This window comes from Balaenoptera physalus (genome assembly GCF_965194825.1).
Source record: "Balaenoptera physalus genome assembly, chromosome: 5".
Lineage (NCBI taxonomy): Eukaryota > Metazoa > Chordata > Mammalia > Artiodactyla > Balaenopteridae > Balaenoptera > Balaenoptera physalus.
This window is the reverse complement of record NC_138884.1, coordinates 74,883,328-74,895,957: the sequence shown is the minus strand read 5'-3', so window position 1 is coordinate 74,895,957 and position 12,630 is coordinate 74,883,328. Positions and strand designations below refer to the sequence as shown.

At 40.9% G+C, this 12,630-nt stretch overlaps 1 protein-coding gene across 7 annotated transcripts in view; it reads right to left on the bottom strand.

Moving 5' to 3' along the window:
• LOC309662086 (uncharacterized protein) overlaps positions 1–12,630 on the bottom strand; it is a gene marked incomplete at its 5' end in the record, with an annotated part of 75,636 nt that overhangs the window by 62,566 nt on the left and 440 nt on the right. For 2 of the 7 annotated variants that reach the window (XM_082464505.1, XM_082464506.1), the window contains one exon: positions 10,849–12,572. In XM_082464505.1, coding sequence (XP_082320631.1) covers positions 12,293–12,572 — 280 coding nt within the window. In that variant the 3' untranslated portion in view covers positions 10,849–12,292. Of the gene's footprint in view, positions 1–8,521; positions 12,573–12,630 lie in introns of those variants that run through there. The other 5 variants (XR_014264495.1, XR_014264497.1, XR_014264498.1 and 2 more) reach the window with 4 other exon arrangements.

Here is a 12,630-nt window from a genome sequence, read left to right as displayed (position 1 = left end):
TGTCAAGGGGTGTTCTTCCTATGTTTTCCTCTAAGAGTTTTATAGTGTCCAGTCTTACATTTAGGTCTCGAATCCATTTTGAGTTTATTTTTGTGTATGGTGTTAGGGAGTATTCTAACTTCATTCTTTTACATGTAGCTGTCCAGTTTTCCCAGCTCCACTTATTGAAGAGACTGTCTTCTCTTCATTGTATATCCTTGCCTCCTTTGTCATAGATTAGTTGACTATAGGTGCATGGGTTTATCTCTGGGCTTTCTATCCTGTGCCATTGATCTATATTTCTGTTTTTGTGCCAGTACCATATTATCTTGATTACTGTAGCTTTGTAGTATAGTGTGAAGTCAGGGAGTCTGATTCCTCCAGCTCCACTTTTTTCCCTCAAGACTGGTTTGGCTATTCAGGGTCTTTTGTGTCTCCATACAAATTTTAAGATTTTTTGTTCCAGTTCTGTAAAAAATGTCATTGGTAATTTGATAGGGATTGCAGTGAATCTGTAGATTGCTTTGGATAATATAGTCATTTTCACAATATTGATTCTTCCAATCCAGGAACATGGTATATCTCTCCATCTGTGTTATCTTTAATTTATTTCATCAGTGTCTTATATTTTCTGAGTACAGGTCTTTTACCTCCTTAGGTAGGTTTATTCCTAGGTATTTTAATTTTTGTTGCAGTGGTGAATGGTATTGTTGCCTTAATTTCTCTTTCTGATCTTCCATTGTTAGTGTATAGGAATGCAAGAGATTTCTGTGCATTAATTTTGTATCCTGCAACTTTACCAAATTCATTAGCTCTAGTAGTTTTCTGGTGGCATCTTTAGGATTATCTATGTATAGTATCATGTCATCTGCAAACAGTGATAGTTTTACTTCTTCTTTTCCAATTTGTATTCCTTTTATTTCTTTTTCTTCTCTGATTGCCGTGGCTAGGACTTCCAAAACTATGTTGAATAATAGTGATGAGAGTGGACATCCTTGTCTTGTTCCTGATCTTAGAGGAAATGCTTACAGTTTTTCACCATTGAGAATGATGTTTGTTGTTGGGTTTGTCGTATATGGCCTTTATGATGTTGAGGTAGGTTCCCTCTATGCCCACTTTCTGGAGAGTTTTTATCATAAATGGGTGTTGAATTTTGTCAAAAGCTTTTTCTGCATCTGTTGAGATAATCATATGGTTTTTATTCTTCAATTTGTTAATATGGTGTATCACATTGATTGATTTGCGTATATTGAAGAATCTTTGCATCCCTGGGATAAATCCCACTTGATCATGGTGTATGATCCTTTTAATGTGTTGTTGGATTCTGTTTGCTAGTATTTTGATGAGGATTTTTGCATCTATTTTCATCAGTGATATTGGTCTGTAATTTTTTTTGTTTGTTTGTTTTGTATCTTTGTTTGGTTTTGGTATCAGGGTGATGGTGGCCTCATAGAATGAGTTCGGGAGTGTTCCTTCTTCTGCAATTTTTTGGAAGAGTTTAAGAAGGATGGGTGTTAGCTCTTCTCTAAATGTTTGATAGAATTCACCTGTGAAACCATCTGGTCCTGGACTTTTGTTTGTTGGAAGATTTTTAATCACAGTTTCAATTTCATTACTTGTGATTGGTCTGTTCATATTTTCTATTTCTTCCTGGTTCAGTCTTGGAAGGTTATACCTTTCTAAGAATTTGTCCATTTCTTTCAGGTTGTCCATTTTATTGGCATAGAGTTGCTGGTAGTAGTCTCTTAGGATGCTTTGTATTTCTGCGGTGTCTGTTGTAACTTCTCCTCTTTCAGTTCTAATTTTATTGATTTGAGTTCTCTCCTTCTTTTTCTTGATGAGTCTGGTTAATGGTTTATCAATTTTGTTTATCTTCTCAAAGAACCAGCTTTTACTTTTATTGATCTTTGCCATTGTTTTCTTTGTTTCTATTTCATTTATTTCTGCTCTGATCTTTATGATTTCTTTCCTTCTGCTAAATTTGGGTTTTGTTTGTTCTTCTTTCTCTAGTTCCTTTAGGCATAGGTTAGATTGTTTATTTGAGACTTTTCTTGTTTCTTGAGGTAGGCTTGTATAGCTATAAACTTCCCTCTTAGAACTGCTTTTGCTGCATCCCATAGGTTTTGGATCATCGTGTTTTCATTGTCATTTGTCTCTAGGTATTTTTTGATTTCCTCTTTGATCTCTTCAGTGATTTCTTGGTTATTTAGAAACGTACTGTTTAGCCTCCATGTGTTTGTGTATTTTACGTTTTTTTCCCTGTAATTGATTTCTAATCTCATAGCATTGTGATCAGAAAAGATACTTGATATGATTTTAATTTTCTTAAATTTACTGAGGCTTGATTTGTGACCCAAGATGTGATCTATCCTGGAGAATATTCCATGTGCACTTGAGAAGAAAGTGTAATCTGCTGTTTTCGGATGGAATGTCCTATAAATATCAATTAAATCTGTCTGGTCTATTGTGTCATTATTTAAAGCTTTGTTTCCTTATAATTTTCTGTCTGGATGATATGTCCATTGGTGTAAGTGAGGTGTTCAAGTCCCCCACTATTATTGTGTTACTGTAGATTTCCTCTTTTACAGCTGTTAGCAGTTGCCTTATGTATTGAGGTGCTCCTATGTTGGGTGCATATATATTTATAATTGTTATATCTTCTTCTTGGATTGATCCCTTGATCACTGTGTAGTGTCCTTCCTTGTCTCTTATAACATACTTTATTTTAAAATTGATTTTATCTGATATGAGTATTGCTACTCCAGCTTTCTTTTGATTTCCATTTGCATGGAATATCTTTTCCTATCCCCTCACTTTCAGTCTGTATGTGTCCCTAGGTTTGAAATGGGTCTCTTGTAGACAGCATATATATGGGTCTTGTTTTTGTATCCATTCAGCAAGCCTGTGTCTTTTGGTTGGAGCATTTAATCCATTCACATTTAAGGTAAATATTGATACGTATGTTCCTATTACCATTTTCTGAACTGTTTTAGGTTTGTTTTTGTAGGTCCTTTTCTTCTCTTGTGTTTCCCACTTAGAGAAGTTCCTTTAGCATTTGTTGTAGAGCTGGTTTGGTGCTGCTGAATTCTCTTAGCTTTTGCTTATCTGTAAAGCTTTTGATTTCTCCATCGAATCTGAATGAGATCTTTGCTGAGTAGAGTAATCTTGGTTGTAGTTTCTTCCCTTTCATCACTTTAAATATATCATGCCACTCCCTTCTGGCTTATAGAGTTTCTGCTGAGAAATCAGCTGTTAATCTTATGGGAGTTCCCCTGTATGTTATTTGTCGTTTTCCCTTGTTGCTTTTAATAATTTTTCTTTGTCTTTATTTTTTGTCAGTTTGATTACTATATGTCTCGGCATGCTTCTCCTTGGGTTTATCCTGCCTGGGACTCTCTATGCTTCCTGGACTTGGGTGGCTATTTCCCTTCCCATGTTAGGGAATTTTTTGACTATAATATCTTCAAATATTTTCTCAGGTCCTTTCTCTCTCTCTTCTCCTTCTGGGACCCCTATAATGCAAATGTTGGTGCGTTTAATGTTGTTCCAGAGGTCTCTTAGGCTGTCTTCATTTCTTTTCATTCTTCTTTCTTTATTCTGTTCCGCAGTAGTGAATTCCACCATTCTGTGTTCCAGGTCACTTATCCGTTCTTCTGCCTCAGTTATTTGCTATTGATTCCTTCCAGTGTATTTTTCTTTTCAGTTATTGTATTGTTCATCTCTGTTTGTTCTTTAATTCCTATCTAGGTGTATGTTCTTTAATTCTTCTAGGTCTTCGTTAAACATTTCTTGCATCTTCTCAGTCTTTTCCTCCATTCTTTTTCTGAGGTCCTGCATCATCTTCACTATCATTATAATGAATTCTTTTTCTGGAAGGTTGCCTATCTCCACTTCATTTAGCTGTTTTTCTGGGGTTTTGTCTTGTTCCTTCATCTGGTACATAGTCCTCTGCCTTTTCATTTTGTCTACCTTTCTGTGACTGTGGTTTTCGTTCCACAGGCTGCAGGATTGTAGTTCTTCTTGTTTCTGCTGTCTGCCCTCTAGTGGATGAGGCTATCTAAGAGGCTTGTGCAAGCTTCCTGATGGGAGGGACTGGTGGTGGGTAGAGTTGGGTGTTGCTCTGGTGGGCAGAGCTCAGTAAAACGTTAATCCACTTGTCTACTGATGGGTGGGGCTGAGTTCCCTCCCTGTTGGTTGTTTGGCCTGAGGCGACCCAGCACTGGAGGCTACAGGCTCTTTGGTGGGACTAATGGTGGAGTACAGGAGGGCTTATGCCAAGGAGTACTTCCCAGAGCTTCTGCTGTCATTGTCCTTGTCCCTGTGGTGAGCCACAGCCACCCCCTGCCTCTGCAGGAGACCCTCCAACACTCTAGCTGGTAGGTCTGGTTCAGTCTCCCCTGGGGTCACTGCTCCTTCCCCTGGGTCCCGATGCGCACACCACTTTGTGTGTGCCCTCCAAGAGTGGAGTCTCTGTTTCCCCCAGTCCTGTTGAAGTCCTGCAATCAAATCCTGCTATCCTACAAAGTCTGAATCTCTGGGAATTCCTCCTCCCGTTGCCAGACCCCAGGTTGGGAAGCCTGACGTGGGGCTCAGAACCTTCAATCCAGTGGGTGGACTTCTGTGGTTTAATTGTTCTCCAGTTTGTGAGTCACCCACCCAGCAGTTATGGGATTTGATTTTATTGTGATTGCACCCCTCCTACCATTTCATTGCAGCTTCTCCTGTGTCTTTGGAGGTGGGGTAACTTTTTTTGGTGAGTTCCAGCGTCTTCCTGCCGATGATTGTTCAGCGGTTAGTTGTGATTCTGGCGCTCTTGGAAGAGGGAGTGAGAGCACATCCTTCTACTCCACCATCTTGAACCAATTTCAATTTTGCCAATATTGTTCAAACGTCAATACTCACTACTCCTGGCCATTTAGAAGAAACTTTTCCCTTGGAGCTCATTAACAATGAAAAATTTATTCCATGGTATCCAAATATGAGATTGCTTCATATATGATATATGTTAATATATGTGGCCTTCTGCCTATGAAAAGGAAGCAGGACTGCAGGGCCTGAGTGACTATTTCATGTCTTTTGAGAACATAAATCTACCCAATTTAATCTGCTAACCAACCTGCATATAAATAATAGCTACCATTTATTGGGTGCTTACTATGTGCCGAGTAACGTGCAAGTGCTTTACAAAAAATATATCTCAGCGAATTGCAGGACAGTCCCAAAAGATGGCATTTATAATTTTGAATTTACAGATGAGGAAACTCAAGCTCAGAAGAGTTAAGTAATCTGCCCTGTGATCACTGAACCAGTAAAGACCAGATTTGAACCCAGGTCTGCACAACCCCAGCAACCATGTTCTTTCCACTGTCTTATGTTGCTTTCCAAGTGTACTTTATGCAGAGAACTATAGTAATATAAAGAGATATTCAGTGAAATACTACTATGTGCCTACTATATGTCTTTGGGCTAAATAATCTGTGCCATTTTCTAATCTTTAAAATAAGGATAATAAAGATTCCCACCTCACAGGACCAAAGTAGTTAATACATGTAAAATGCTTAGGATAGTACAGAGAACATAATAAGTGAATTGATATGAGTTCTAGGAACTGGGAATACATCAGTGAGCAAAACAGAAGTCTTTGTCTTCATAAGGCTTCATTCTGGTGAAAGGGAAAGAATAAGTTAACAAATAAACAAATAACATATGTTAACTATATATATATATATATATATATATATATATATATATATGGCATTATATCTGATATATATATATATATATCAGATATAATGCCATAGTATTGCAGGATGTAATAAGAACCATGAAGAAAAACAAAGCAAAAATGAAAGATAAAGAATGCTAGGTTGGGGCACTATTTTAAATAGGTCTATCATGGAAGGCCTCATTGAGGTAACCTTTGAGCAAAGACATGAAAGGGATGCAGTAGGAGCCATGCAGATATTTAATGGAAAAACATTTCAAGCAGAGGGAAAAGCAAGAGCAAAAGTCCAGCTTGCCTAGACTTTTCAAGGAACAACAAGGAGGTCTAAGGAACTGGAGTAGAGTGACCAAGGAGGGTAGTAGAAGATGAAGTCCTGGTGGGTGGGGAAATGGGGAGATTGTGCAGGATCTTGTAGGTCATTGTAAGAACTTTGACTTTCACTCTGAAGCTACTGGAGGGTTCTGGGCAAAGAGTAACATGATATGGCTCATGTTTTAAAAAGGATCCCTCTGGCAGCTGTGTTAAGAATACACTGTAGGGAGATAAGCAGTAATTCAGGAGAGACAAGAAAACGGCAATAATCAAGGAAAGAGTAGCATTGGAGATGGGGAGAAGTGATCAGATTCTGGAAATACTCTAGAGGTAGAACCCATAAGATTTCTTGAGAGATTGGATGTAGAATATGAGAGAAAGAGAGAAGTCAAGGACCGGCCTGAGCAGCTGAGAAGATAGAGATACCATTAACTCAAATGGAGAAAACTCAAGGAGAAGCCATGTTTAGAAATCTTTCATGCATTATTTTAAATCCTTTCAGCCTCACCTCTTATTCCAGGTGTTGCTGCAGTGACCAATTCTGTGCAGGCCTCAACCTCAAGATCATCTCCCAAGAACAATATTCCAGCACCTTGCCTCTCTCACTCCCTGCTTCTAGCATGGGATACTGCAGAAACCAGCCCACAGTGCACATGCGCAATTAGAAGCATGTGGTGCAAGCTTAACCAATGGCAGACCGGAGCCGATAGATAAGTGCGTCCTCTTTGTTCTTCTTCACTTCAGTACAGAATTCTGAGACCCATTTCGCTAAGTCTTCTCAGAAGCTTCCACAGTATCAATCAACAAATTGCCCACTGCATTTGTCAACTTAATAATGCATCCTTGTATTGGCTTTTCCGCTTTCTCTATTTTGTTTCCCCTGGGCCCCTTAGTCTATTCCCTGAACTCATTTTCTCAAATAAACTACTAGCACCTAAGCCTTTGTTTGGGGCTCTGCTTTCAGGGGAACACTGGGCATCAAAATTGACTCCAGAGACCCTACTGTATAGCACAGGGAACTCTACTCAGTGCTCTGTGGTGACCTAAATGGGAAGGAAATCCAAAGAAGAGGGGATATATGTATACATATAGCTGACTCACTTTGCTGTACAGCAGAAACTAACACAACGTTGTAAAGCAACTATAATCCAATTTAAAAAAAAAAAAAAAAAAAAAAGGTGACTCCAGAATGTAAAGCCTCAGTATGGGATTTTGGAGGCTGATCCTACAACACTGATCACAAGACAATAAGGACCCCTGCTGGTGGTTAAGTAGTTGGTGGTAAATTGCAAGTGGTGACAACCCCTGGCATACAGTAGCATCGCTAATTACCAAGACTCTCTACTGTTGTAGATTAGAATGAGGTGCAGACAGAAGATGAAACATTGAATTACATGTGGCTATGGTACTTGAGCGTTATGGAGCAATGATAGTCATAAAGTGGGCTGACTTCTGTTAACTGCTTTGGAGATCTTAACAAAAGAAAATGACAGGCTCTGTTCAGCCAACAATCAAATCATGGCACACTGTGAAAGCCAGAAGCCTCTAGGGCAGAGTAGCCACTGAGCCGACTGTGCTAAAAATCAGCCTCGACATATAATCAAAAGGGTGGCAGAGCGGCAAAGGAGTCTAAATGCACAGCCTTAAAATATTACCCGTGTCAAAGCTAGGGCCCTGATAGGAAAATAATGAAACCTTGAGATCTAGAATGGGGACATTTGTGTGCACATGTCTTATAATCTTAAACCCCCAGATTTTTTGTCATCCTCTGTGCCAACAGACTCCTTTCTCTTGATAAAGGAAAGCAGCCTCTTCTTGTCTGGAACTACTTCAAAGAATATATCTAAAGCAAGAGCCTAATTTATTACCTTAATTTTCCCAATATCTTCCCCCAACGACCACTGCCTCAAGCCTCTAACCAGGGTCAGAGCTCAGCAAACCTATGTGGGGATTGCAATCCCTGCTCCAGGGAGGTCTAGACCAGAGTTCCTCAACCTCAGCACTAGTGACATTTGGGGCTGGATTCTTTGCTGTGGAGCTGTCCTGTGTATTGCAAGTTGTTCAGCAGCATCCCTGCCCTCTACTCACTAGACGTTAGTAGAACCCCCTCGGTAATGACAACCAAAAATGTCTCCAGACATTACCAAACGTCCCCTGGGAGTCAAAATCATCCCAGGTGAGAACCACTGAATTATAGATGAACTCAAAAAGAATTGCAAAACTATCTAATAGAAACCAGGGGATTATTTGTAAGAGTGAATATTTAGAGCACTAAACCAGAGGAATCAGGTTATAAGGCTGGATATGTGAGAATTTATGACATGGGGCCATTCACCTGTGATTCTGGATTTAATGTTTTGGCAAGGACACCCGGAGCCAGTCCTAGTACAAAGCCTTGGTGCCTCCTTAAAGCTTGGCTATGCTGATGGCCTGTGCTAAATGAGATGTTGTAGAACAATTCTGAATGAGTATTGAGAAAGGAATCAGAAGACTCAGGGGAGCAGAAGTGTTAGAACGAATTTATTATGTGAGATGAAAGAACTACCAGAATATGTTTCCCAGAAGTAAGGGTGTTGGAATGAATTTATTGTAAAACTAAAGTACCTATCGGTTGGATATGTTGCCCAGAAGGGCTATGATGCCAGTTGCCTAATGCTCAGGCCATTTGTTCCCGCAGATCTAAGGGTGCTAGAGGTATCTGTGATGGATAAGAGCCCTGTGTGAAATCTCTGGAAAGCCCCCAGTAAGAGTTGCATCACAGAGCCTTAGTGTTCTGCAAGGCCATGCCTGAGGCAAAGAACGATTCTCCACTGGGAACACTAGAGCTAACTATCATGAGCTGGATATTATCAGATCCTCTAAGTCATAAGTGCATGGGTACAGCAGCAATCCACTGAAGTCTGTAAATGGTATAGAACTGAGCCTGAGCAGGTCCAGAAGACACAGGTATTGTAAATTACATGAATGGGTGACTCAGACTCCCATGGCACTTCTGTAGCACTGGTATATCTTCCTCAGCTCACTCCTATGCCCTCTTGGAGTTCCCTATGACTACCTATTTCAGAATAAAACATTTGAGCCTGGTTCACAGACGGGTTGGCACATTGTGTCGGTGTGTAGGAAAAACTGGACTGCTGTTGCACATAGCTCCACTCAGGGGTGGCTTTAAAGAACAAAGGTGAAATGAAATCTTACCAGTTGGTAGAGCTGGGAGCAGTATTCTTTATTGTTAGCTTTGTTTATAGAGAGAAGTGGCCCGAAGTACAAATATTTACAGACTCCTAGGTTTGTCTTTCCTGCCTGAAGTGACTCTGCCAACATCCATAACACCAGAATTATAGTATCCTGATCAATGCTACTTTAACCAAGGAATCCATTTTATAGCCTCCTCCTAAAAAAAAAGGTGACAATATACACATGACCAGAGACTCCACTGATATTGCCATATCCCTCATCACTCAGAAGTAGCCAGCTTCTGATGTGGTAAATGCTTAAAACCAAGCAATAAAGAGTGTCCCCAACAGCTAAAGACATAGCTCTGGAAACCCCAGAATGGGAGCAGGATTGGCCCGTTTTATCATCACTTCCAGTGACCCACTCACAGAATTTGTGTTTCCTGACTCCCAAATTTAGGCTTTGGTAGATTACAGTAATTAGCGCTCCATGAGTTGGGTGGAGGATGCTTCACTGAACTTGAAACTCCCTCACTATCATTTGGTTACTTGGTTTCTCATGGCAGTAGTCACGTAGCAACGGAAGGAGTTACTACAGTAGTGGGAGTACTCAACTGTGACTGGCAAAAAAATCTGGGATTGTTGCTACACAATAGCAGTAGGGAGGAATAAATCTGGAAGGAATTCAACTGAGGCTTATCTTGGTGTTTCTGTACCCAGGGATAAGTTGAACAGGCAATTACACAATCATGGCCCAACCAGAGCAAGGTAAACAAAGGGTGAAGGTTCCAGTTACCTCGCTGAGGAAACAACCTATATCAGCTGATGTGCTGGCCCAGGGTGAAGGGAGGTTAGGATGGATAGTAGAGGAGGGAGTTAATGAAAACAAGCACGGTACTGGCATCAGTGTAGCAGCAGGGACTGAAGCTTATTTCACCAACTCTCTTATGTTAAGTCTTCACAGAGATGGTAGGTGGCCATCACCTTGAAGGGGACTCTGTAAAAGACCAGACGTAACGAAGGGCCAAGCAGATGTAGTGGTACAAAGAGTGGACTGAGGGCTTCCCTGGTGGCGCAGTGGTTGAGAATCTGCCTGCCAATGCAGGGGACACGGGTTCGAGCCCTGGTCTGGGAAGATCCCACATGCCGCGGAGCAACTAGGTCCGTGAGCCACAATTACTGAGCCTGCGCGTCTGGAGCCTGTGCTCCACAACAAGAGAGGCCACAATAGTGAGAGGCCCGCGCACCGCGATGAAGAGTGGCCCCGCTCGCCACAACTAGAGAAAGCCCTCGCACAGAAACGAAGACCCAACACAGCCATAAATAAATAAATAAATAAATAAATAAATAAATAAATAAACCCAAAGTTTAAAAAAAAAAAAGAGTGGGCTGAAATGGACAGCATCTGTGTATCCTCTGTCACCACCTCAAATCCTTTCAGCCTCTTATTCCAACCACTGCTGCAGCAAACTTTTCTGAAGAGAGTTTGATGAACTTTGGGCAAGTACGACATGACTGCACCTCTCTTCTTCCTCAGGACTCCTCTGATGTGGAAGTCAGCTTGGCATTCACAATTGTGCATTTGGGAAGTGTGGAGTAGGTAATGGCCAGGGGCATTAACCTTTGATCAAAGGGAGACAGGAGCTGACAGATAAATACCTCTTCCATTCTGGCTTTCAGTAGACAGTTTTGCGAATCATCTCACGAAGCTTCCCAGAAAGTCCTAAGGGATCAAGAAAACATTCAGATATGGTGACGACGAACTCAATAACACATCCTTATACTGCCTCTCCCTTTTCCTTGTTTTACTTCCCCTCCCTCTTCTCTCACTCTTGCTCCCTGCTATCAAAGCCCCAAATAAAATACTGCACATAAGCCTTTGTTTCAGCCTCTACTTTGAGGGGAATCCAGGAGGGGAGGGGAGAAAGGAGAATTTAATTTTCAGAAATTTTTAAATTTTAGTTTGAGATGCCTAATGGACATCCGAGTGGAAGTGTTGGGGAGGCAGTGGATACACAAATCTGGAGTTCACGTTGTAAAGCAACTATATTGCAGTAAAAATTAATTGAAAAAAACAAAAAACTAGAGAACAACAACAACAAATCTAGAGTTCAGGGAAGAAGTCCAGGCTACTGAAAAGCAATTCACTTCCCAACTTTGAAGAGGGCTGTAAACATACAGGTTAAAAAAAAAAAAAAAAGGAAGAAAAGAGAAAGAAAAAAAAGGACAAAATAGCACATGCAATTGTCATATAAAGAGTGCTCACAGTAAGCATTCTGGGACTGAGCAGGAAGGACCCAAGAGGTCTTTCTAAAGATCAGATCAGATCCTGCTCTTAAAAGGGAAGTCATTCAATGAAACTGAAAAGCATTTCAAGTAGCATTGACTAGAGCATATTGATCTCAGTAGCAAACAGGTCCCTACTATGTATGCTGATTTTTCCACCAAATTATATCTTCAGCTAAACACTGAAAGATACTTTGCACAGCTCATTTGTCCCTTCCTCAGTGAATCCATCTTGACAGAGTGAGTTACACCCTCTTTCGCATTCCTATGGTGCTACATCTTTTTTTCTACTTTTGTTTAGTTTACCACACTAGACTGTAATTTATCCCTCTATTTAATTCTGTCTCTCCAATGACGGTGTGTCCCCTTCTTAGTGGTATCCCTGTCTTTGTATCTCCAGCACCTAATACAGTGCCCAGCATTGAGGTGGCTCTGTTTTCAAATGAACGAATGCTTGCATTGAATGGGTCCCTGAAGAACCCTTGCAAAGGACGCTATTGAGCTAGAGCAAAGAAATCGCTCCTCTGAATTACCAGCACATTTATCTGACCTGCATCTCTCTTTGGTCATTTATTTTGTCTTATTTTATATGTATTTGCATGTATACCTTGTTTGGCCCTACCATACCGGGAACATCTTCAGGGTGAGATTCATGTCTGAATCACCTCTGCACCTCGATCAAAGTGCCTGGCATAAAACAGGTGCCAAACATATGGAATAAATAAACCACTTGCCTTGCAACCAGCAACACTGGCATCACCTGTGCTTCTCAAACTTAAACGTGCACAGGCGTCATCTTAAGGCGTTAAGATATAGATTACCATTCAGTAGCTCTGAAGTAAGCCTGAGAGGCTGCATTTTCTAAAGAACCCCCAGATGATGCCCAAGCAGCTGGTCCACAGACCACATTTTGAAATACCAACGTCACTGTATCAATGGTTCTCCACCATAGCTGCATATTAGAATTTTCCCCAAAGATGTGAAAAGTGCTGGTGGGAACTTCCCTGGCGGTCCAGTGGTTAAGACTCCCCCCTTCCACTGCAGGGGGTGCGAGTGCGATCGCTGGTGGGGGAACTAAGATCACGCATGCTGCGGGCCTAAAAAAGTAAAAAAAAAAAAATTTTTTTAAGTGCTGGTGTCTTGGTCCCCCCCGTC